The sequence below is a fragment of the Biomphalaria glabrata genome, chromosome 13, assembly GCF_947242115.1.
Source record: "Biomphalaria glabrata chromosome 13, xgBioGlab47.1, whole genome shotgun sequence".
Taxonomy (NCBI): domain Eukaryota; kingdom Metazoa; phylum Mollusca; class Gastropoda; family Planorbidae; genus Biomphalaria; species Biomphalaria glabrata.
Genome location: NC_074723.1, coordinates 25,727,447 through 25,754,931, shown reverse-complemented (window position 1 = coordinate 25,754,931; position 27,485 = coordinate 25,727,447). Strand labels below are relative to the sequence as shown.

At 37.7% G+C, this 27,485-nt stretch overlaps 1 protein-coding gene and 1 long non-coding RNA gene across 2 annotated transcripts in view; one reads left to right on the top strand and one right to left on the bottom strand.

Moving 5' to 3' along the window:
- Positions 1-27,485, bottom strand: part of LOC106059140 (translocation protein SEC62-like) — a 58,092-nt gene that overhangs the window by 16,814 nt on the left and 13,793 nt on the right. Inside the window, exons 3-7 of the mRNA XM_056009074.1 lie at positions 24,722-24,824; positions 24,451-24,580; positions 18,681-18,767; positions 8,606-8,680; positions 699-759 (exon numbers count right to left, since the gene is read on the bottom strand). Coding sequence (XP_055865049.1) covers positions 699-759; positions 8,606-8,680; positions 18,681-18,767; positions 24,451-24,580; positions 24,722-24,824 — 456 coding nt within the window. The remainder of the gene's footprint in view (positions 1-698; positions 760-8,605; positions 8,681-18,680; positions 18,768-24,450; positions 24,581-24,721; positions 24,825-27,485) is intronic.
- Positions 389-27,485, top strand: LOC129922527 (uncharacterized). Its single transcript, XR_008774539.1, has 2 exons — positions 389-596; positions 27,277-27,485. It is a non-coding gene; the product is annotated as an uncharacterized LOC129922527 (long non-coding RNA).

Here is a 27,485-nt window from a genome sequence, read left to right as displayed (position 1 = left end):
TTCACAGAAGTTAAATGTACATTTACATATTCTACATTGACCTTCCAATACACTTCCTTAACAATTGGTGGGTACAAATATACACACACCCTCATATGCTATACAGATTAGTTTGTGATAGGCCTATCTGTTAATAAATGCTGTTAAAATTTAATTCATCAATCAGTAATAGAGTTTAAAAAAATAAGGTAAATAAACGTTTTAAAAAATAATATGAATATAGTATGTTATTTAGAAGTTTTGCAAAATATTCAGTAACATAAGCTATTTATAAAACATGTAGGTATCAGGCTCCTGATGGATATCATATTTTACTATTCGTCCATATTCAGCTTCGGCAGGATATCAAAAAGTACTGTCAGGTGCAACCCTAAAATATACACCTTATATTTTGCAGATTATTGTGGGTGGTTCTAAAAGATATATTCCACGATAAACTAGAAATCACTGTATATTAAATTCAAACAGGATGTTGTGGAGTATGTGTGTTTATGTGTCAAGTAGCTGAGGAAACTATCATTGTTAAGTGGATAAAAGGAATAGGGAACGAGATAGAACCATGTTAGATTAATGCATTTGAAAGTAGTAGTTAAGAAGTAAGTATATTGTGTAAATCATTTGATATCTTGTAATTAGATGTCACTTGTTAGTGTTAACGATTTGGCATAATATGCAAAAGTAATTTAAAAATTACCTACCCATCAAAAGGCCTATGAGGAAATTTTTAGCATTGACTGGATCATATATCCACACATAAACCTGTAAATAAAAATAGGAAAACAAGCATTATTATACAATTTAAAGTTTACTGTGGGAAAAGCTAAAAAAAAAAAAAAAAAATTAAAAAAAAATCAAACTCAATCAAAGCAATCTTTTTGTTATTGTGTTCATCAAAATAATTTTGAAGCAGAAGTGAAGTCTCTGACCTTATATCATTAACAGAAGAGTTAGTTTAAATTGCCATATACAACCATATGTTAATTTTCAATGCTGTATAGGTATTTTTAGCATTTGATATTGTGTAATTGTGTAAAAATGTACTTTTGACTACTGAATTATTTTTATAAATATGAAATCTTTTTTTACAATAATTTTGACATCATTATGTGAATGAAGTGTTTCAAAAATGAAATGAAATGTAATTAAAATGTTTTACTGAGACAAATTGTTCACCAACACTTGGTTCATCAAATATGGTTCACACTGACCTTTGGTTCATCGACAATTTGTTCAAAGGATAAAAACATTTGCTGATATTAGACATAAGTAATTAATTTGTATTGTAGTACCTACAGAGGTACTGGGAATTACATACGAAACGCGCCGAACAGAGACGCAGGGCAGCATTTTGTATTGGTTCCAGTATTTTTAGGTACGACTTCCTTGCTGCTCCATATATTATGGATCCGTAGTCTAGCTTGGATCGAATTAGACTCCGATAAAGCAGCAGCAAGGTATCTCTGTCAGCTCCCCAATCGGCTGAGTACTCTAAGTATGTTTAATGACTTTTGGCATTTCTTCTTAAGTTCCTTAATGTGGGGGAGAAAATTAAATTTGGAATCTAAGGTGAGGCCTAAAAATTTTGTAGTTTTCACCACAGGGATCTTCTTTTTGTGTATAAATAGTTCATGGTCTGGGTGGAGTCCCCTTAGATTACAAAAATTCATACTAACTGTTTTGGAGTCTGAAAATTTAAAACCGTTGTCGTTTGCACAACCCTGAACTGTTTTCTTTCTAAGGTCTTCATGTTTTTCCCATAAGTAAAAATGACAAAGTCATCAACATACAAAGAGCACTCTATGCCAGGGGACAGCGTATTTATGATGCTATTTATTTTAATGTTGAACAGGGTGACTGACAGAATGCTGCCCTGGGGTACACCCATTTCCTGGTCATGAGTGTCAGAAGCGGAGTTGCCCACTTGAACCTGAAATTTTTGATCTTTCAGGAATTCCCCCACAAAACGGGGGAGGTGTCCCTTAAGCCCCATAAGCTCCAGGTCACGTAGAATGCCATGTTTCCAGGTTGTGTCATAGGCCTTTTCTATATCGAAGAATACAGCTACTAGATGTTCTCTTCTGAGTAATGCATTTCTAATATAAGCTACCAGCCTTACCAGGTGGTCAGTTGTTGTCCGCCCATGCCGGTAGTTGGAGATCACTTTATTCCTCTCCAGGTACCAGACCAGCCTACTGTTAATCATTCTTTCCATGGTTTTGATGATGCAGCTTGTTAGTGCTATTGGTCGATAGTTAGCTGGGTCAGAGCCGTCTCTTCCCGGTTTAGGTATCAGTATAACTGTGGCTTTCCTCCAGCTGTTTGAGAAAGCGTCTGTTTGCCACACACAGTTATAGACCCTTAGCAGGACTGCCAATGAGGGTTCGGGAAGGTGCTTGAGGAACTGGTAATGGATTTCATCTTCTCCAGGCGCTGTGTCATGTGACTTGTCCAGCGATTCCCTCAGTTCCTCAAGCGAGAACGGTTTGTTGTGGTCTTCATTGTTCTCTGACCTGAAATCAATGGGGTGTCTTTCCTCCCTGATTTTGACTTTTTGGAACTCTGGCGTGTAGTGTGCAGTGGATGACTTTTCTGCTATTGAGGATGTAAGACAGCCAGCTATTTCTCTGGGGGACGTGACAGTTCGTCCTTGGTTTTTCAAATGCCCTATTGCATTTGATTCTTTCCCTTTGATTCGCCTTACTGCCTTCCAAACCGCTCTAAGTTTTAGCATCCAGACTGCCGACAAAACTTCTCCAGGAATTCCTTTTGGCTGACCATATGGTTTGTCTAGCCTTTGCTCTACCTATCCTGAATAGCTTTAGGTTTTCCTGGGAAGGATTCTTTATAAATGCAGCCAGTCGTTTTTTCCTATCGCCAATAGCACTTTTGCAAGCTGTATCAAACCATGGTTTGCTAGGCCGTTTTGGATTTGCAGAGGTTAGGGGTACAACTTTCTTGGCTATACTTAGTAGCTTCCTAGCAAAGGTATCAGCTGGGTTCTGTTCATCAAGGATATTTTCTGTGATATCCTCGGAGCATCTTTTTTGGAATTGTTCCCAATCGGCCTTATTCAGTTTCCACCGCTGAGGTCGTCCCAATGAAGGGAGATTGTTAGTAATGATGATTGGGAAGTGATCACTTCCCCGTAGATCATTGCTAACTGACCATATAAAGTCGTCCAGAAGTCCGGGGATGCATACGGTGAGGTCAATGCGTGTGAGTGATCCAGTTCCTGAGTGCAAGTAGGTCAGTGATGCATCATTAAGTATGCATAAATCATGTTGGAAGAAGGTATCCTCCAGCATACGACCTCTTGTGTTTTTATTGTTGGATTCCCACATGGTGTTAAGGGCATTGAAATCCCCAAGGATTAAATAAGGCTGGGGGAGATGTTTCAATAGGTCCTCCATGTCTGTTGGTTTTAATGGAGCGCCTGGTGGTAGATACAGGCTGCAGCAAGTGATAACCTTGTGAAGGGTTATCCTAGCTGCTACGGCCTGTAGTGTGGCCTGTAGTTCTACCCTCTCATGGGGGATGCTATCCTTCACAAGGATACAGACTCCACCTGATGCTCTCTCTGCATCCTCAACATTCTTGCTGTAAACACTGTAGCTTCGGAAGCTGATGCTATCTTTCAGAAATGTTTCCTGTAAGCAGACAGCTACAGGAGTCTCAGAGTCCATCAGTAGCTGCATTTCCTCATAATTGGCCTCTACAATTCCACTGTACAATTCTGGAATCCATGGCTTATTCTAGATGACCTACTTGGAGCTATTTGGCCTTGGGAGGCCCCCGGAGGGGTTTCCCTTTATTCCAGTGACCTTGGTATTTTTATTCTTGGGTTTGGATGGAGAGGAGGACAACCCCCATTAGGGGGAAGTCTTTCTCTCTGGAGAGGGGAGATCCCTCTGGTTAGAGCAGAGGTTATTTCCTCCTCTCTCACCTCGGGCATCCTCTCCGCTTTGATTTCTCCCCTTAGGGAGTTGGTCAACCTCTAATTCGGTAGAGGTTGGGGTATCTGGCTGGGTTCTCTGAGGAGAACCTGTGTCAGACATGATGTCTCCGGGTTCTCCCGGAGTATTGGTTTTGACATGCTGCTCAGTCTCCATGCTCTCATCAGCGAGCACAGAGAACCTGTTCATTAGCATGACAACAGGGCTTTCTTGTTTCTTCAGAGGTGTGTTCTTTGGCGGTGTTTTCTTCTGAGTTGGAGGAGGGGGTGGTGGGGTCAGTGTGTCCGTCTGTGTGGCTATGGATCTTCCTATCTTAGCAACAGCCTGGGCGTAGGTCTTTATCAAGCCGAATTGGCCCTTGGGTAGGGCCAATACAGCCAATTTCGCCTGGCTGAAGGTACATCCATTTCTTGCCTTGTACTCCTGCACGGCAACCTCCTGTTTCAAACAGGGCAGTCCTTGGAGTAGGCTGAGTTTGACAGTTTGGGCATTTGAACTGGGCTGTGCAGCCCTTGTCCTCATGACCCTCTCCAGCACATCTGGCACACACAGTGTTCCTCTTGCAGATTGCCGCGCCGTGTCCATAACCCTGGCACTTGAAGCACCTCATGGGGTTAGGTATGTAAGGCCTCACTGGAACTCGTAGGTATCCTGCCTTCACATACTCTGGCGGTGTCCTAGTTCCGAATGTGAGGATAATAGTGGCGGTTTTGACCTCCTCACCATCCCTGCGCCTGGTAATGCGCCGGGCATGGGTGACTCCTTCAATGCCCTACACTACTTCCTTCTCGGAACATTCCAGTAGGTCCCTAGAGCTGATTACACCTCTGCTGGTGTTCAGACTCTTGTGTGGCATGACTTCCACTTGGAGATCACAGAGTCTTCTGCATCTTAAAAGCCCATTAGAGTGTATCTTGCTTTCTACTTCTACAAGTAGTTCCATTGTCTTGTGTAGCTTAGACACACTCTTGGGCTCTCCCACTACTGACTTGAGTCCCTTATAGATAATTAGATAATAAAAGGGCTCAGCTTTGTCAGGCTTTTCCCCTCCTCTGTGCACCTGACCACCAAAAATGATGGTCAGGTAGTACAGCTTTTTGTGGCCTCCTCCTTTTTTGCCTCACTATATTGTCTCTTGCCCAGGCAAGTAGTTTATTGTTTTTTTTTTATCCATGTATATTTTCTTGTTAGTTCGGCACCTGTGCTCCCCACCCGCCATCGAGTCCAACAAGGGGACGGGTCATTTGGATGTCCAGAATGAGCCCGCCAGGGTTACACAGGTGCTATACTCAGTCAGCTGCTGCATCGGACATGTGTCCGATACAACAGCTCCCTGATTGACCCTCCAGCCACCGCCCTCCAGCATAGGTCGACGACCTATGCTGGTAGCTCGGCATGACCAGCCGGTTGACCCAGAGCGGGCCATCTGGGCCTCAGGTCTAGGGGAACTTGGAGCCAAAGTATTGTGTTGTTGTGGTTTATCCTCAGATAGCCACCACTCAAACACCAGGATCTCTTTATCCCCCCTTACCCGGCGCAGTCCACGGCAAACGGACTGGTCTAGGACGTAGTGAGAATTTAAAGTTAAGTAGACAATGTGATGATCAATGAAGGCAGACTTAGGAAAAGAGGAGGCAGACACAATGATAGAAAAGAAGTAGGGCACTTTTGAGCTCCAAAAGTGCTAAGGAAAGCGGAGCGCAGTTTAACATCATGTCTCGGGACGCATAATGCCTTCTGACGGCATGGCAGCTGGGCGATGAAAAAAATGGATGTGATTGACATCAGAAAATACAAAAACAATACTACATTTATATTTTTATAACATTTTTTTGACCAATAACAAAAAAATAATGAAATGACTATTTTCTTTTCTTATTATAACATTCTAACTTTTATATATATTGTTTTAAAGTAGTACATGTTTAATAAAAAAAAAGGCTTGCAGAATTAATTTTTTAAAAAATTAAACACGTAACACGTAAACATTGCAAGCTACAAAATATGATGCTATTGGATTTTCAATAGCTTTTCTAGTTTTTGAGATTTAAATGTGGCTTTCTAGACCATCAATTAATAATACTGACTGTTTTTACTTTTCCTGTGGTTTTTAACACTGTTGCAGCAATGTTCCCACCACCTGAACACCTCTGTGGTTATTCTTTAATATGGTCAAGAAGATTATCTAATTAACATCTGTATTTCATCAGTCCTTTAGTTCTTTAAACTCTACTTCCTTTGTAGAAGAATTGAATTCTCTAATTGTGAAGATTGAGGGGAAGAGATAAATGTAAGTAGTTTTTCAAATTGATTATTTTGTAAAAAAAAAACAAAAAAAACAAAAAAAAAACAAACATTTTTTTAAAATGATGTCAAGGAATTATACTTCCAATAAAGGGGGAAGGTATTCATTGACCAATGTTTTACATTTACTTATCTACACATCACATTCTGCGTAATATCAGTGACTAGTTGAATCAAAACAATATTTCCTTACACACCAGATTCAGATCTCTTCCCCTCAATCTTCACAATTAGAGAATTCAACTCTTTGCCTCTCCTCCCCTCCCTCCTCTACTCAGCCCTCAAAGGAAGAAAAAAAGGACATAAAAAAGGCAATTGTGGGCACTTTCTTTTCCCTCCATTTTTCCTGCCCAACTCAATTATACTCGTTTCTTGAAACATTTCTTATGTTTGTTTGTAAAATGTTTTACATGTTTCGGATGTTCCTTCAGAGTTGAAGATAGTTTACTTCCTAGTCCAAACCTCCCGCAGGACGACGGGGGATGGAAGCGGGCAGGATTTGAACCCTCGACCATCGATAAATCCTAACGACAGTCCAGCGAGCAAACCGCACGACCTTTCTAGAGGGAAAAGGTATCCCTACTCTGCAGATTCAAACTATTTCATATTCACGTTCATATGTTAGTAGGTTTTCTATATTTCATTGTATGATCATTATTAATTTACTTGCCTATATATATAAGCAGTTAAATATGTCCCCATCTTGCTCAAGCATATTGACTTGATGAGACTTTTATTTAAAGACTTTAAGTTACTTGATACTATGCTTCCTTGATATGTGAAGTGGTCTACCATGTTAAGGGGCTTTTCATTTATGGTGATCATTGGGGCCAAATATGTTTTATTGGGTGACTTCTGGAGCATGACTTCTGTTTTCCTGAGGTTTATAGATAAACCGAAAGAGGCTCGAGCATATGCAAATACGCTGACCACGATCTGGAGATCATGTTCATTGTGAGCTAGCAGGGCACAATCATTGGCATAGAGAAGTTATGTAATTATATTTTAGTAGACATCAAAGATTGAACACATTGCCGTCGGAGCAAAACCTTACGTAGATGCCTTCATACAATTGCTGCCTCATTTGACCCAGCATTACACCAAAAATAGCGAATAGAGTAGGAGCAAGCACAGCCCTGCTTCACACCATTTTCAATTGGGAAGTGATCAGACAGGTCACCATTGTGTCTAACCAGGCCTTTTTGTCCCACATGAAACTGCTTAAACAATGGATACGAACATAAATGGGTATTCGAGCCTGGTCAAAATCCTCCATAAGCCATCATGACTATGTCGAAAGCATTGGTGAGGTCCACAAAGGCAGTATATAGGCTTAGGCTCTGCTCTTTGCATTTTTCTTGTAATTGTCACAGAACAAATCATGTCAGATGTACCACCTCAACCAGCTCTAAAACCACATTGGCTCTCAGATAAGACCTCATCCACTAAAGAGAGGGTTAGTCGGCTGAGCAAGACTTGTGCCAAGATCTATCCTGATACTGACAGAAGTGTAATGAATCAATAGTTGGAGCAGTTAGATTTGTCATCCTTTTTGTATAGGGATATGTTTATGGCATCTTGAAGTTCAGGTGGAACAACGTATTTCTCCCAACATCAAGTGTTAGCCTCTCAGTTAGGGCAACACCTCCCATTATAGCCGGAAATCCATCAGAACCAGGGGCTTAGTGTTTTCTGAGTTGATGAATTGCTGTTTCAACTTCCTAAATGTGGGTGAGTCATCAAGCTCCTCTCTTATAATTTTCTGAGAAATATTTGCCAGCAGTCATAGAACCTTTTGTCACCAAATAGCAGGCTATAGTCTTCTGTCTAGCGATTTAGTATATCCGCCTTGTTAGTTAAAAGGAACCATCAGAGGATCTTAGCAGCGCTGTAGTCTGGTAATTTGGGCCACAGGCACATCAAAGCGATTCATAAAAAGTGTCAGCCTGTCTCTGCATGTTTAGGAACAGCTCAAGCCACCAATTATTTTTTAGTTCCCTGACCTTTGTCTGCAGAGTGTGACAAGAAGCTTTATAGAGTTCTAACTGCATTGTCATTAGGGTTCGCAAGAACAGAGTGATAGCAGTTGTGCCTTTTCATTAACAGCTCTTGAATTTCCCCATTGTTCTCATCAAACCAGTCTCTCTTGGGTTTACTGCAGTATCCCACAACTTTGGCTGTCACGTCCTGAAGTACTGCACCAGCACAATGATCCAGTGAGTAGCTCAACTAGGACTAAGCAGCATAAACCTCAATCTCCCTTAAAATTCACTAATCTTTCTTTTAGTATTTAATGAAGCTAATTGACTTTATAAGTTAATGTTCATAGAGCTAGACTTTTTCTTTACCTCATTGCCATCTTCAAAATACTGTTTCTCTGGCATGATCAGTTTGAGACGCTTTTCTTTTCTTTTCTTATCATCCTGGCAAGAAAAGAAGAAAATATAACTATAACGAAGGTGCTAATTCAACATATCAAGATGCAATTCAAATATTTTTATTTTATTTTATATTGCTGATTTAGAGTGCAAATTGAAGAAATGGTAGATAATCACTGAAATAGTTCCCAATCATTTCATCCATGTCATTTCGTATTCTGATCTTTTTACCAATAAATAATTATTTAAAAAATTATGATATCAATATTCCACATATTTATTTTAATATACATGACAAAAAATGCAATTCACTAAAAAAGAATAAAATTGTATGTTATTAATATATATATATAGCCTATGGGTGTCAGGTGTGTAAAAAGACCTGGCCTGATACACAGTGGCTAAGTACGCATTGTAAGTAAAAAAAAACAAAAACAAGGAGTTACTCAACACTCTCAAATTATTAAGAATATTGTTATCAAATCAAGACACTTAACGCAGGAGTAATATTCAAGTTAACACGTTATGAAAAGAGATAAATATCCAAGAAAGCAAACTAGGCATTCATGAAGAGATGTGGCCTGTGGTCCAGCCACGTGATTGAGATTTTTCTCCAAAATAAGAAAATTCATAGTCCAGTTACCCCTATAGAGGTGTGGCTTGAAGTCCAGCCCCTAATTAAGATAAGCTACCACGTAAACAAACTCAGTTCTCAGTGACCTCTTGAGAGTACTTACATCCATCGTATTTGACTTATGGTCACCTGTCTATGGGATGGACTAAACAAATAAAAGAGGGTGGGAAGTTTTCATCTCTACCCTTGCTACCTGTGTAGAGGTGAGGCTTGAAGTCCAGCCCCCCCCCCCCCCCAATAAAGATTCTTCTTCAAGTAAACAAACTCAGTTCCCTCATAAGGTGTGACTTCTAGACAGTGTCAACATGTTGACATCTGGCTTAACGTGGTCACTTGTCTATCTATGAACTCAATGTCATGGACTAAACAAACAAAAAAAGGTAGGGATTGTTCATCTCTACTTCTGGAGATATACCCGAACATCTAGACAGACGTCTGATCAGCATGACATAGTTAAGGAATACTACATGTTAACTAGCTCACTCAAAGGTCAAGACAAAATTTTAAAATGTGCCAGCCATCGCTGCTTTGTATGTAATGTGAATTTAAAAATGTAAAGTTTTATTTCTATTTAGATTAACACGCCTTGTCTTTGTACTAAAAGACGACGCATAGTCATAGTTTTAAACGCACATTCTTTTAGTTGAAAAATAAACGTTAATGTATTTCAGAACTGACATTATTGAATCATGTCCACTTTATGAATATTGGCAGATTTTTATTGACGTAGAGATTTAGTTTGACGTCATTCCACGGTTCCCTTCATTAAGTATTAAACTTCTTGTTCGACATTGTTTATCAGCGTTGACTACACTTATAGTGTTGTATAGAGAGAACAAGACAACGTACAACAAATTGAAAGGGCTTATAAGATACAAAATTAAAACAGAAAAAAAAGAAAAAGTGAACCACAACATGCGAACAACTAGATCTAAATAAGGATGGTCGAAAGGCCTGGACCCTTCTACACCGGCTAGCAGGAACCTATAAAAGGCACTGACGACATTATAACAGAAAACCTTAAAAAGGCTGAAACCTTCAATAAATATTTTGCCAGCATTAACAAGTCAAAGCCAAGAAAACAATTGGACCAGGCCTTCAGTAATATCTTAAAGAAAGAAGAAAAAGCTCCAACAGTCAACTGTCAGATCTTTGACACTCCCTTCAATACTGCCCTCAAAAGCCTCAAGTCAAGAAAATCCCCTGGACCGATAAAATAACAAATGAAATGATTCGGGGACTAGGACCACAGGCCCAAAACTGTATACTTAACTTTATCAACCATACATGGAAAACTGGAGACATACCACAGGAATGGAGAACTGCAAACATAATACCCGTTTTAAAGAAAAATAAACCACCTGGAGACCCAAAAAGTTATAGACCAATATCTCTAACATCCAACATTGGCAAAATGGCAGAAAAAATAATCAATAACCGACTTTATTGGTGGCTAGAAAGTACTTGCTCACTCCACAATGCACAAGCTGGCTTCAGGAAAGCAAGTAGAACAGAAGACCACCTCTTTCGTTTTATCCAGGACACAGTAGAAGGGTTTCATGAAAACAAGCACACTACAGCAGTATTTATAGATTTGCAGCAAACCTATGATAGAATGTGGAGAAAAGGTCTATTTTTGAAGATGAAAAAAATGGGCATCCATGGAAAAATGTACAGCTGGATCAGAGCATTCTTAAAAAACAGAACCATCCAAACCAGATTCGAAGGTGCCATCTCTAGTCAAAAAAAAGTTTGGAAGAAGGACTACCACAAGGTTCAGCCCTTAGCTGCACTCTCTTTCTAATCTTCATGAATGACCTCCCGGACCTCATTTCGGTCAATAAGGCACTTATTGCAGACGACCTTTTAATTTGGACTACAGAGAAATATCCAGTGCTGACTATATCCAAACTAAATAGAGCCCTCACAACTATCTCCACATATTCAAAATTATGGAAAATGGAAATAAAGAAAAGTCAGTTTATTCAATCTTTAGCCACAGCAACAAAAATGCAAAAAGAAACTACATCCTAAAAATAGACTCTCAGCTTTTTGCTGCTGAGCTGTGAGCTCTTTTGCAGACTGTGCCAAGGAAAAATAGTGTGCTGTTTTCTTCAGTTGTTTAGCACTGCTGTACAGGGTGTTAGCTAAGTTGGGCTATAGTGGAAGTAGGGTCTGCCTAAGGTGGATTAGGAAGGGGCATTCAAAGAGGACATGGTTTACGGTTTCATAAGGGTGGGCGCAGCGTCTACAAAGGGGGAGTTGTGTGGAATTTATTTTGTTCCGATAGTAATTTAACAGAGGTGTGTGTCCTGTTCTTAGTTGGAAGACTGTAGATTGCTCTTTGTGGGGGAGGAAGTTAATACTGTCCATTTTGTTAGGCATAGTCATTTCATTGTACATGGTTCTGCCTGTGTTTCCTGATGCCCATTGGTTGAGCCACTCCTCTTTGTGATTGTTGACTAATATTGACCTTAGTGTGAGGTAGTTAACAGGTCTATCTGGTTGTTCCATAGATGATCCTACCTTTGATAGTTTATCTGCCTTTTCATTTCTCATGATGCTTGCAGAGTGGATTGGGAGTCTGTAAAGACAACAATATCTGATGGTGATTGCACTCCTTCATATAATTTGTTTTCCACTGTCTGTAATGCTATGGTAATTGCCTCCATTTTAGCTTGGAAGTTTGAGCAGGAATCACCGCAGGATGCACTTATTTCAAAGTGTTTATTTTTTGGGGAAGACCAGGCAGATCCGTCGGTATATATATGGATAACTGTTATTGGATAGCTTTCAATTGTTTCGAGCGTGCCTACTTTGAGCTCCAGTGGATTTGAATCTTTTGTTAGGGTATTATTTAGTAAATGTGTTTTAATGGTTGGTTGTTTGTAGTTAAGTTATGTTTGCCAAGACCGAAAATGTTCTTAAAATGTGGGGATTAGGGGATTATATATATATATAAAATGCCTGATGAAACACCCAGCCTACACTAAATAAGAACAAGTCAAAATATCAACAAGCTTTATAAATAAACATTTATATTTTATATATATTATATTTATATATTATATGAAATCAGTGCTTAATCTCATTAAATAAATAGTAATATTTGGTAATCATGTAGGTTAACTTCCTGAACACTGAAAATTAGAAACATGAATTTTCAGAACATTTAATAAATGTAAATAGTCTTTTTAAAAGATTTTATTATAAAATAATGAACCTTTGTACTTTAAATATTTTAGTGACTTCAACATGATCATTTTGTGGCCTATTATTTACAGTGGTGTTGCCTTTGCAATACTGTAATTGGTCATTGCACTTATTTTAAAACATAGAAGAAATAGAGGTTTCTCTGAGATCATTACGTTCTGAATCAACATAAAAAAAACCTGTACCTGTTAAGGAGCGATTTTATATTCTACTAACAAAAATAAAACAAAAAAACAAACAAACAAACAATAACATAATACTTATATGAAAAAAAAAATCTCAATATGATATGATCCTAACACTTATCTTGACCAGTTGGGAAAATTGGGGGGGGGGGGGGGTGTTTGAGAAACAAAGGGATATTTGGGTGAATTTTTACCATAGTCATTTTAAAAAATTATTTTTATTAAAAAAAATAAAAGTGGAATGACCTAAATTCAAACTCATTACTCAAGGCTCCTCAAGCTGACATTCTAGTGCTATAGTGATGTGTATGAAAATTGAAGATTGTATAGTTACCTATTGTTTGTTTCAAACTTACTTTAAAGCGGCAACCTATAAAGGGTACTAATTCAGCTTATACCACCACCTCAGTTAAGTACAATTTCTTTCCCTTGTTTGAGATACCAAACAAAATAAATTAATACCAATATATATTAATTAATTGATTACATTTTTAAAATTGATTCTTGTGTTGTTAGGTATATATATAGATAATTGTCAAAAATTTCAGTTTGATCCAAGATTGGGTGTTGGTGAAATAGACAGACAGACAGAGTTGATATAAGCTGTGTAAAAAAACAACAACAGACATTTAATTACTATTTTTTTCTCTGCTATTACAAATTAAAAGAATAATGAGTTCATGATTTATCTTAATGTTTTCTTTTTCTTAATACTATAATAGTGTGGGATGTGTGGCATATACAGCTTGGCTACTTGAGATGGGCTTGATTTCAAAGTCTAATCTAAGGATATTTAATCCATAATTCAAGTCAAGCTAAACTGTGTTTGCTGAGCGCCTAAAAAGCCACATAGAAACCTTTGCCCAGATACACCCTTTCCTTGTGTCCACAAGAGATGGGTTCCTCCATGGTGGCTGAGCAGTAAAGCGCTTTGTTTCTGAACCAGGATCCGGGGTTCAAATCATGGTGAAGACTGGGATTTTTAATTTCGGGATTGTTCACCCAGCTCTAATGGGAACCTGACATTAGTTGGGGAAAAGTAAAGGTGGGTGGTCATTGTGCTGGCCACATGACACCCTCGTTAACCGTAGGCCACAGAACCAAATGACCTTTACATCATCTACCCTGAAAGGGGAACTTTACTATGCTTTACAATAGATTGGATCACAGTGCAATCAAAACTGAGAATAGAAGATGTGTTATACAGTAACAATAATAATAATAATACATTTTATTGTACTTAGTCATGTACATTATCCAAAAAAAAATAAAAAAAATACCCTTTTAAAATCAAAGGGAAAAAAAACACCATTTACTGTCATTTATCTGAAAATTGCAGGGTTTAGCTCTCTTTCTGCTATTTAAAACAAAAAATCTAATGTAGTTCTAACTGATTAACTAATAATTAAATTTTTTTTATTGATTCGTGTATTGCTATCGACTATGAATAATTATGCACAATTACAACTTTCAAGTAGAAGAAAAATCATGTCAAAAACGTACAAAGGGGATTAAATCCATTTATACATCGACATCTCATTAAGTAGCTTTATTCCCCTTATTTCAATATCAAGCAAAATAACTCATTAGCTACTAAGCCATTCCTAAGCAGCATCTCTCCAAATACTAAGCAAAGGGAAGTAACTCCAAAACATCAATAGACTGACTTTACAAAATATATTTAAAAAAACATAAAACAACATCTATCAATAACAAAAAATACTTCTAAAAAAAGAGAAATGGATGACCTTTAAAATGATGTATAACTTGAATAGGTTTTACAAGATTAAAACAATAAAAACAACAGGTAAAGACGAAAATTTGTTCGAGTGCCTGATTTTTTGAAGACTGGTGGACCCCCCCCCCCCCCCCCCCCCAATCAGATCTGTAATTTTTGGTAATATTTAAATTTTACCCAAAGACCAGTAATGTTTTTAAGTAGGAATTTAGTAGGCCTATACAATAAACATTATGCTTTTATATAAAATCTTTATATGTCTTGAGTATTTACTGACTTTCACTGGGTACGCGTGAGGCCCTTAGTTGCCTGAACATGGCATCATGCTGATGTGGTTCTGCATGTGTCTCAGATTTCATGACTTCTAGCATAACAAAGTAAAAGTAATCAAACCATTGTCCAAACCAACGTTGTGAACACCCCCAACTAGATCTATTTCATCTAAAGTTTTCATGTGGTAAATAAAAACTGTTCAAAATATCATTCAAAGATGTTGAAGATTCATTGACGCTAGATCCAGAATAGTCTAGATCTAGGCTAGATGATCGATCTAATGTTTCCTTCACTCTATCTCTGAATCGGACTAGATCTAAGTCTAAATGTAGCGCTAAATTCTAATGATCAATGTCTTGATCAATATCAAGTTCATTATTAGCTGTATTTAGTGTATTATTTGCGATAACGGGTCTAAAAATTGAAAGGTCATTGAGAAAATGGCCTGTGCAGCTAAGAAAAATCGAAAAAAAAAATCAACAAACTTCGAAGGCCCATAGAAACTGAAGCGAAAGACGTAAAAACATCCGTTTTTTTTTAACGAAACGATCTATATTTCTACTTTTTAAAAAACCCAGCCAGCTCAAAATAACACCACGCGTCGCGCAGGAAAACGAGAGCTACGCAAGTCACGCTGTATGTGTGCTGTGGCGGGCGCATTTGGGCGCATTAGTACTGAGGGGGGAAGGGCGAATTTGGGCGCATTAGTAGCTAATGAGATAATTAATCATCAATATTTCATTAACAAATTGGTAATTTTTTAAAATTGATTAATGTATTGTCAGGTACATGAATAAGTGTGCAGCAAAGTTTCAACTTGATCAGAAAATGAGAAACGGGAGAAAAAACATGTTCAAACTTTTTTACCAGACAGACAGTGAGTTTATATAAGCTTTGTAAAAAAAAATAACATCTTTTACCCCCCCCCCCCCCCCCCCCCCCCGGTTCCTGAACATTAATTTATTAAACTCTTGAATGAATAATGTCTAATGTGGAAATACCCGAAGAGGTAAAGTCCCTTCAAGATAAATATTTTCTCATTTTGTAGCCAAATTTAAATTCTTTTTTTTACTTTGAAAAATTATTACGGTCAAACTACAACTTTCTCAGTGTGGTCGAGCTAGTAATTCTTTTCCCAGTGATATACAGCAACTGTCAAATTTCTAGGAAAATTGTTAGACCCATTTTCAAGATCTGTGTTTAGGCTTTTAAGGCTCCACTTATTAAGACTTCAAGCTACACATACTTGACAACCTCTGTGAGGATGTTATTTTAGGCCATGACTTCCCTGAACAACATGAGAGTGTAAAGATCACTTTTCAGGACCCTAAACCAACAATGGTCTTAAATGGTGTAACAGATGCTAATGTTGAATCCGTTCCTCTTTTGCAAAATATGCTTAAAGAGTGTCTACCTATCGCTACAAAATCCATACGTTATTCTGCAAATGACACTCAATTCATCAATTCAGAGGTCGCCAGACTCTTGAAAGATGGCATCATTGAGCCTTCATCATCTTCATGGCGGGCTCAAGTATTAGTAACAACTAATGAATGAAACAAACGAAGAATGGTAGTGGACTACAGCCAAACTGTTAATTGGTTCACACTTCTGGATGCTTATCCCTTACCTCGCATTGATGATATGATCTCTCAAATTCGAAATATTTAGCACCCTTGATCTTAGCAACGCCTACTATCAGATCCCTCTAAGGAAGACTGATCGCCCTTATACTGCCTTAGTAGCTGGAGGAAAATTATACCAATTTTGTAGGATACCCTTTGGAGTAACTAATGGGGTAGCCTGTTTTCAACGGACAATCGACAAGATCATAGAACAAGAGTCACTGGAGGGTACATATGCTTATGTTGACAACATCACTATTTGTGGTAAGGACAGAGAAAAACATGATAAAAAGCTGCTTAAATTTCTTGGGGCTATTAAAAATATGGACTAACTCTAAATGAGGAAAAGTGTGCACACACTTTTTCAAGAATAAGATTACTAGGGTATGAAGTCTCCCATAATGAGATGAAGCCAGACCCTGATAGACTACTGCCCTTACGGAAACTTCCGCCACCCGAGAACCAAAGGTGAGCTGTAGGTCTATTCTCCTACTATATCAACTGGAAAGGACGTTTCTCACATAAGATCCATCCTTTAGTACACAACAGAACTTTCCCACTCCCAGAGAGAGTCAAAAATACATTTCAAGCGTTGAAAGAAGAACTAGACGTGGCGGTTGTCACTAACATAGAACAAAAATGCCTCTGGAAGTTGAAACTGATGCATCGGATATAGCTATATCCACTACCATATCACAGAACAAAAGACCAGTTGCTTTCTTCTCCAGAACAGTATCTCCTAGCGAGAGATGTCAATCCTCTGTTGAATCAATCAAGAAATGGAGACATTTTCTATTAGGGTCGCATTTCAAACTCAACACAGATCAAAGGTTCGTATCCTACATGCTTAACCCTCGTAATCATGGTAAGATTAAAAACGACTAAATTCAGAGGTTGAGAATTGAACGATCTATGTACAGTTTTGATGTGTGTTACCGGCAGGGGGCTGACAACATGGCCGCTGATGCTCTTTCTCATGGATTCTGTGCAATAAAAAAACACCCCTACGTCTTTGAAAGAACTTCACAACACTCTTTGCCACCCTGGCATAGTGCGAATGCTCCATTTCGTCTGGTCAAAGAATCTCACGTATGCCATTGAAGAAATAAGAACTGTAACAAACAAGTGTCCCATCTGTGCAGAGATAAAACCTCATTATTATCAACCATCTGACGGCAGCTTAGTAAAAGCCACATCACCATTTGAGAGACTTAGTGTCAACTTTAAGGGACCACTCCCTTCTACCACTAAAAATAAATATTTATTGACAATTATTGAGGAGTACTCAAGGTTTCCTTTTGCATATGCATGTCCTGACATGTCTACTCAAACAGTAATTAGATGCTTCACTTCTATTCAGCATTTTTGGGACGCTACCGTATATACATTCAGACCAGGGATCAGCCTTTATGTCTGAAAAGCTACAATCTTTCCTTGGAGATAAAGGCATAGTAACAAGCAAACAAACTACCGCATATAATGCAAAAAGCAATGGGCAAGTAGAAAAACTGAACTCGACACTCTGGAAGTCGATTCTTCTTGTCGTCAGGTCAAGAGGGCTACAAAATACACAATGGGAGTTAGCCCTAAATGATGCTCTCCATTCAATTAGATCTTTACTATGCACTGTTACAAACATGACGCCTCATGAAAGACTATTTTCATACAAAAGAAGGTCTGCCTGTAGTTTCTCTCTACCGACCTGGCTATCTGCTCCAGGGCCTGTCCTGAAGGCAAGCAAGGCAAAGCAAATATGATCCGCTGGTAGATAAAGTGGAGCTTATTGAAGCTAATCAGAACTATGCCCACATACGTCTTTCAAATGGACGGGAAGAAAACTGTCACACTACACCATTTGGATTCGAGAGGCGACTCATCTCCCATATCACATGATTTCGCTCGCAGAGACGTTGAGACATCTTCTGAGGTCTCTTAACATCAATTGTCTCCTGGCAACACTGAGACTTCACTGGTGTTTCCCAACACTCAGTGGCTTCTAAAGGTGTCATGGGGACATCTGCAGACAACATGGTTCCAGCTGCTTTAAGAACAGAGGAAAACACCATTGAAAATGGACAAAAATCGCTTGCCAGAGATACGCCCATACAGCACTCGTATAATCTCAGAAGTAGAGCAAAAAGAAACTAAACGGGGGTGAATGTTGTGTATATATTTCTTGTGTGTTGTGAGCTGATCTGTTTTGGTGTGTCAAAATGTGTTGGTATCCAGGTCAGCTTGTGTGTGTGTGTAATGTGTAATTGTGAACTGTTTTGTCATTCTTGTTCAATAAAGCCTAAAATCAAGACATGTCATCCTGTAGTATTTTATTAGGTTACTACACCTATCTTACATAAGATCATGCTAAAACAATACCAACCTTTTTTTCCTGCACTTTTTTGTCTGTTTCTTCATCAACTTCATCTTTGTCTTTTTTGCTTTTCTTTTCTTTTTTACTTTTTTTTTCCTAGTAAAACACAACTTAAATTATTAATATTTTATTCTGTTAAAGCCATTGATTATGTCTCAGGTTAAAAAATATTTAAAATTACATATTTTACATTATGGTTTGAATGGCTCCTCTACAAATGGTTCACCTGACAATTTTAAATTTTATCACATACTGTTTCATGCTTTAGAAAAATTAACAAAGAAGCCTGGATTAAGTCTACGTCCTATCTTGTGTCAAGCTAGCAATTAAAAAATTTTGAAAATAATAATGTTACATTTATATGTGTATTTATGTTTATGTATGTTGTGTGTGTGTTTGTTTGTTTTCTTGTAGTCTCCCTTGTTCTATTGTTCAGTATGTTCACGATTTCACGGTTTACTCTGAAGTGTGTCAGTAGTGTGTATTCACTGTGTATGAGTCTCTGCTGGTTGTTCTCTTTTTGTTTCATGTTAATAAAATTGGAGTGTAACTTTAAACATCAGTATCGTTAAGTGTATTGTGATAATATAACATGGTGGCAGCTTTCTAAAAGTTCTAAAATGGAAACAGTAAGTAAAACTAACTTTAAACCAAGAATTAACCCTCCACCTCCTTTAAATGTGAAGAAAGGGTGTGAGGAATGGAAGCTTTTCAAGCAAATGTGGCTGAACTATTGCACTATTGAGAGAATAAACGATATAGATGAAGAGTATGCCAAAGCACTGTTCTTGCACACTATCGGCCCAGAGGCATTGGCAGTATACAACAGTATCACCTTTAAACTAAAGCACAATGTTCAAGACATAATATGTGCTTTTGATGAGCACTTCATAGGTTTAAAAAATGAAACTTATGAAAGATATGTTTTTAACAACTGACAGCAGAAGCCACAAGAAACCATCGAGGAATACTTACTAGCTCTACGCACACTCGCTAAAACATGCAATTTTTGCGACCATATGGAAGAGTCATTAATAAGAGACCGAATGGTAGTTGGCATCAGAGACACAAGAACAAACAAACACACACACAACATACATAAACATAAATACACATATAAATGTAACATCCTCCGGTGTTTGAGGTTAGTTATATACATAGTCATTGGTTCTTGTGGATTTGACCACTCGGCCTGACCTAGTTGTATAGGTTGTCGACCTATGAGACCTGTCTTCTATATGGCTCTCAGGTCTCTGAGCAGTACTTTCATCTGTGCTGGGTGCATCCACAGGTGCAGGATTGTTGGGCTCGGTCGTACCTGTTGGTGTAGGCGCATTCGTTTCAGCAGGCAGTGGGATTCTTCGTAAGTGAAGTCTATTTCGGCGATAAACTCCTCCGCCCGATTCAACTTCATACGACCGTTGTTGTAACTGACGAGTTATAACTCCCTTTTGCCAACGCTCATGGCCACGCGACCTTGACTTTAGTCTCACCTCTTCACCCTTAGCAAGGGGAGGTAAATCTTTAGCATGGGAGTTGTAGTAAATCGCCGATCTCCTCTGGTTTTCTTTCAGCGCTTTTCTATGTTTCTGAGGATCCAGAACTTGAGGTTTCAACAGGCTTTTAGCTATAGGCAGCAAGGTTCTGATTCTTCTGTTGAAGAATGCCTGTGATGGGCTAGTACCAGTTTTATTTGGGGTGCTTCTATGATTAAGTAAAGCCATGAACTGATCTTTATTTTTAAGAAATAATGTCTTTACAGTCTTCACGGCTGATTCAGCTTTCCCATTTGATCTGGGATAGTGGGGACTGCTCGTCAAATGGTTGAAACTCCAATCATTGGCGAATTTTGCGAAGCTGTCCGAAGATAGCTGAGGTCCATTGTCAGAGACCACTGTAGATGGGATGCCATATCTAGCGAAATGGGCTTTAAGTTTTCTTATGACAGTTTCTGAACTAGTGTTCTCTAGGCGATCAACTTCATAGAAGTTACTGTAGTAGTCCACACACACAAGATAGTCTTTGCCGTCAAGTGTGAATAGATCAACACCAACCTTTTCCCAGGGGTGTGTGGGAACTTCATGATTCATTAAAGTCTCTTTCTGTTGATTGGGTTGAAAAGCTTGACATATTTCACAAGTTGAAATATAATGCTTTATGTCACCAGTCATTCCTGGCTAGAATAAACTCTCGCGAGCTCTTTTTAGACATCCTTCAATGCCTGAGTGTGTAGAGTGAACTTCTCTTTTCATTTCTAGTCATAGTGACTTGGGCACTACTACTCTTTCACCTTTGAATATAAGCCCCTCTTGAACTGACATTTCGTCTCTGAAATTATAATAAGGCGTTAGTTGATATGGTAGAAGATGCTTGCCTTCTGGCCAACCTTGATTAATTGTGATTAGAAGTTTTTGAAGCGTCCTATCTTTCTCGGTTCCTTCCCTTAGTTTCTGTAGTCTTTCTTCCCCAATTGCTAGGAAACTGGCCATATTTATGAGCTCAAACTCAAACTCAACCTGAACAAAATATGTACTTTTAATGTAAAGAAATAAACATGCTACGGGAATATTAACAACATGTTACTACTCAGTGAACAATTTGTCAGTGAGCCATTTGTTGTAAATCAACTGTAGGTGAACCATTTGTCTATGAACGATTTCTCAGGTGAACGAATTATTATTAACAATTTGCCTGTGAATGATTTGTCATTTTCCTGATTTGAATAGAGATGTATAATGTATGTAAATGCATATGTAAATTCAATTATAAGATAGAAGACTTTGTACTGGTACCAAATTTTAGCCCAATTAGTCTGAGACTGTTGATGAGAAAGCTAAAATAGCTCATAAAATTTCAGGTACTCTAAGTAAACAATTTTGTGTACTACCCCATATGTATGTATTGTTGTTCTCTCCAATAAGCAGGAAACAGTCAAAATTTTGTAAATAGATGCTACTTGGAAGAAATGCAAATCTAGTAAAAGAAAAAAACCTAAAAAATAATTTTGTAAAATTGGGGGAGCTACCATCTTCTACCAAGCATGTCCCCAGGTGACAGGGGGAAAACCATTAGACACAAGAGTTTGCTGTGAATATCAAATAAACAGCTGTGAACCAACTGGTTTGCAATCATGGAGGATGATGTGGAGTATCACAGTATTCACATAAAACATCTAAAAAATCCATAGCAAGTATAGTGTGCTGATCAAAGGTTATGGGAGAAACCCAGAAAGAAAAGCAGGCTGAAGCTGGAGTCAATGGGCTTCCTGGCGCATAACACATTGAAATGCAACCTCATCTATGTTGGAGTTCAGAAATGATTCTTATAGATGTGGCGTCCTGCCCATGGAATCCTGTGCCGCAAGTTGGGGGCCTGGCTCTCTGCCTTGAAGGAGCCCACACAATCGAGCTGGTTGTTCTTTTATTTTTGCTTTTGAAGCCAGGAGCAGTGATCAGAAAGTTAAAATTACAGGCCAACAATCAAGACAAAAAAACTAAAAATCCTTCAATGGAATGCAGAGGGCATCCAAAAGAAAAAAAAGAAGCTTTAAAACTATTTCTTCATGAAAATGAAATAGATATAGTCTGCATACAAGAAATCCACCTGAATAGCAACCTAAGTTTCTTTATTAGAGGCTTCCCCTGTATCAAACAGATATAACACAGCCCAACTCAGCAGAATCAGAAATAATGGGCACTAAGCTGATTCTTCCAGAGGGAAACCTAAATATCTTCAATTGCTACTGCCCCTCAGACAAGGAACTTAACCTAGAATGCATACAAATCAACAACCATGAAGAATGTCTGGTTATAGGGGATATGAACAGTCACTCACAGAGTTAGGGCTACCCAGATCTCAATGCCAAGGGAGAAGAAATAGAAGAATGGCAAGCAGAAAACAGTCTAATCTTGTTAAATAAGACTGATGATAAACCAACCTTCTTCTCAAGAGCTTGGTATACATCCTCCACTCCAGATCTAGCCTTTGCAACCAATAATATCTCAGAAAAAAAGCATGAGAGATGTAGCTGACCAGCAAGCCACAGGTGACCACAGGCCCATACTCATCTGTATCGATGCCACCAACAAAACACAAAACACTGCTATACTATTTGTAAAATGTTTTACATGTTTCTGATGTTTCTTCAGAGTTGAAGATAATTACTTCCTAGTCCAAACCTCCCGCAGGACAACGGGGGATGGGAGCGGGCAGGGTTTGAACCCTGGACCATCGATAAATCTGAACGATAGTCCAGTGCGCTAACCGCACGACCAGGCAGCCATCCAGTATTCCCAGATGGAACTACAGAAAGCTATGGACAGCGAGAAAACATGGTCCTCAGCTCTTGAAGAAAAGCGTGCCATACGAAAGATGGCCAGCTCCCCCTACCAACAAAGCCACCTTGACCTGCAATATATGTGGACGGGACAGTCTCTCCAAAATAGGGCTCCACAGCCATATGAAAAAGTGTTCGAGATGAACCATAGTCGTTCTACGACTGAATATATATACTATTTCTCCAAGCCTTCTTTTATTGCATTCACCTGTCTACACTGTTCCTGTGACTGAATTCCTGTTATAGTCTCTGTTCCAGGACTCCTGCTCCAATTCCTGAATTTCTGTTAGTCCCATCATCTCAGGGATAGACAACTAAACCTTCAACTTCTTCTTCATTCTCATTTTACATGTTGGAGTGTACAGATCCTATATCTGAGATGAACCATGCAGTGGTTTCAAAATCAAGCAGTTCTACATATAGTTTTTCTTCTCTATAGGAGGGTTTTGGGGCCAGAGTCTTGTACGAGCCTCTTGTTATAGTATTCCGCTTTGAAGGACATGGTCAGCATTCTCTGGTGATGCTCCACAAGGGCAGGTTCAGTTCATCCCGACTTTAAGCTTCCAGAACATATGTTGTCTCATTCTGTTGTGTCTGGTTCTGAGTCGAAAAATGTCGAGATAACTTATAATAGGCGACTATAAACTAAATCACGAAAGAACCCTCCTTAACTCCATGGCTGGAGGAAGGAACCCCTACATCTGAAGTAATTTCTCAGTCCCCGCAGCCTGCCTCAATTTTAGCCTGCCACCGCTGTAGCCCTCACACCTCACTTGAGGGCATACGTCAGCAACCAAGCTATCTTAATCTCAACCAGAGTTTTCAGTGGGAGTTGACACCTCCCAACGTTGAAGCTCACACTAATGGACTTGAACAGTCTACAGCACCAATGCAGAGGGATAAGAATCTGAGAGGAAAGGAACTAAATGCTGGAACATAAAAGTTAAGTCTTATAATAAATAGGGCCCTCATATTCATACCATCAGCAGTCAATAGGATTATTTGATTTTTTCATTTATCTTTATTCATAGATAGATTTTTTTTAGAATGTATCAATATTCTCCCCACCACTTTTATCCCTTCCTATTTTACCTTTTATAGCATTAAATATTTTCTTTTAAACTAAATTAATCCTTTTTTTTAATGCCCATGTTTTCTGTTTCCCAACCTGTCATGTGTGCTGGTCTATCGTGTCGTTAGAAACTCCTAGACCTAACTATACCAACTCGAAATTACTTTAATAATTAATTGATTTTTATTAAATCCCTCTGGTGGTGGAAGGTGATGATGCATCCTATAGCCTTCATGGGCTGAAGAATCACAAAGATGGAAAACAAGACAAATATGTAGAACATTTTTTTTTATCTATAGTACTGTCACTGTCCTTAAATCTAAGTAGCTTGCAGATGCCCTAAAAAATAGGATCTTTTATTTACCCTTTACCTTTGGATCTTCCTCAGGTTGTGAGCCATCTTCTTTATCTTTAGTTTTCTTTTTATTTGGCTTATCTTTTATCCTGTCTTTCCTTCTTTTTTCCCTTTCTGCTCTATGGAACATATTTTTTTTTAAAAGCCTAAAAAAAAGTAAACATATATAAAAATTAATTAATTAATTAAATCAAATAAAACAAATAAATAAATAAATATATATATGCACTTTATTTTTTAGAAACTGCCTTAATGGGGAGGAAAAAAGTATTGAATAATTGACTTACTTTTGCATATAAGATACACATTTCTCTCTTGTTGTAAATATTGCATCATTACTTTTAGTTCCAGACCATTTTGATCCCATCAGTTTATCAACAGCTTCACTGCCTAATTTTGCAAATAAAAAAATAGTAATAAACAGATTTCATTTTGACTAAAAACAATTTTATTGTTTATCGATAGCATAATCAATGGAATAACTAAACTTATACAATTTATTTTGTCATACCTGCCAGTTGCAAACTAAAAATAATATTAATAAACAAACATTCAAAATACAGTTGTTGTTTTTCAAGATGTATTGTTAATGCTAAATAATAATAACGTTTTACAACAGGTTTTCTTTTACAATTTATTTTTACAAAGCTTATAACATCTCACTCTGTCTGTCTGACTGTGTGGTTAAAAGTTTGTATACATTATTTCTCCCACACCCAATCTTAGATCAAGTTGAAGATGTGCACAATTATTTCTTTAACATGCCAACACAAGAATCAATTTAAAAAAAACTAACGTAACCTATTATAATTAATTATCTTGTTTGGTATCTCAAACAAGGGAAAGATATTTTACTTGACTGATGAGGTAGAAATTGAATTAGTCCCCTTTATTGTTTGTAGAAAGAATAGTTGTAAATGAGTGACCAAAGTCTTTTTTACAATTTTGTTTTTCCTATTATATCCAAAATGTCATGTTGTAAATAGCCTACACAAATGTCATATATATATATATATGTTTTAACTTGTGGTACAGTAAAATCCAAAATGAAGTTGTCATAATTTTTTATATATTTTTTTTTAATAAAAAGAGCTTGTACAAATTATTGAATAAATAAGTATTATAAATAAGTATTATAAATAAGTATTATTTTATCTGATATATATATCAGATAAAATAATACTTATTTATTCAATAATTTGTACAAGCTCTTTTTATTAAAAAAAAATATATAAAAAATTATGACAACTTCATTTTGGATTTTACTGTACTACAAGTTAAAACACTGCTATGTATCCCATTAGTAGCTAGCTAATGTGTTAAGGACAAGTAGATTTCCAGGTGTTATGGGGTAGGATGGTATAATAATAAGGCTTGTCTTTGAGTCCAAAGATTAATGAGGAATGCAGTACTTCCTGTGGCTACGCAGCCCCAGCTATGACCTACATTTTGCCACGTCAAGGGCAAGCGTAACCATTGTCCGCCGGTCGATTAAGATTTTCTTTTTGCTGTCTGCGTCTGTCCTCAGCAGTGAATTTTCTTTTGGTTTCAAATGTGTATCACGCATTCTTTATGAGTGACCTCCAGCCATCTCATTCTGATGCTCCATCAACCAGGTGCTTTCTTCTATGTCACCTAAGGCAAGTTGGCGCATAAGCTGGTCTTTAAAGCATTTCTGTGGGCCACCTCTGTTACATCGATCACCTTTTAGCTTACAAAAAAAATGCTTTTGACATATGTACTTCCCCCATATGGGATATGTGCTCTGCCCAGCATAGCTGTCCTTGCGAATGCCAGTATCGTATACAATAGTCTCAAAAAGACTCAGATAACTTACTATTAGGTTGGTCTATTCGTTGCATGATTTCTGGATTTTCATGCTACAAAGTCATTCACAATTTAATATTTTAAAAAGCTTAACATGTGACAAAACATGAATGGAAATAAGAAGTGTAAAGGTGGAGCTCCAATCCTCTGCCAAGAATTGCATACAAATCACTAATTATGAAAAAAAAACACTAACACATATCCAAAAAGATGCAGACTTAAAGCATTAGAGCCTTCCGAAGCTTCTGAACAATGTGATGTGAAAATGAAATCAAAAAGTTTTTGTCTATTAACACCTGTTATAAAAAAATTTTTTTTGCAATTTTTTTATATTGATGTATTTTCCAATCAAAATTATAATTTAGGCAAGTAAAAATTTCTACACCTTAAGATTTCTAAAATTGGTTGAAAAGCATCATGACACAAGAACACTTGGAAGATAACATATTAATAGTTGTTCTAAAAGACATTCTGAAAGAAACAGTCAGCAAGTAGTTTGTTGGTTGATAAGGTATCTGCTCATGTTTTGAATGTGAATATCACAAATATATTATATATACAATAGAAAGTACATTTTTTACATTACGTTCCATTTTCATGTGTTTTGCTTTACTCTTGGTAAATTCAAAAAATTTCTAAATAATGTTATAAAATATTAAAGTAAATGTAATTAAGGTTGCGCATGTAGATTAGCCTGTTTATCCCCCATTGCGATGTCATGTAGCCTACCAGCTAAACTACATGTAGAAATACATTACATAAACTCATGATGCATTATCAAACTTTACATATAATGTAGATAAGTAGAAATGGATTCCCATCATATTAAGGCTTTATTCCAATGAAATAAGACTGACACACACTATAACACAGTTATAGACATACTGGTCATGATCCACAGACTATGATAATACAAACATGATTACAACTATAGCATGATTAAAAGCACAGGTAACACAGAAGTTCAGTTAAAGATTACTCCTTTCACCTCTCCTTTTTTTTTTCTGGGTTTCAGGTTATATTTGGAGGTGTCTCTGGAGTAGACTTTTCACCTTCAAAGTTGTAATAGGGACTCGATGGCCTCTGGCATTGGTGACTTCCCAGTGAATCAATGATGCATTCTGGCTGGCTGTACATCCTTGGGGTGAGACTCTGTGAGTTATTGATCGCTTCAGGCAAATAGTGACTCCCTGGTGAGAGACCCATTGAGATGCCGACTACCTC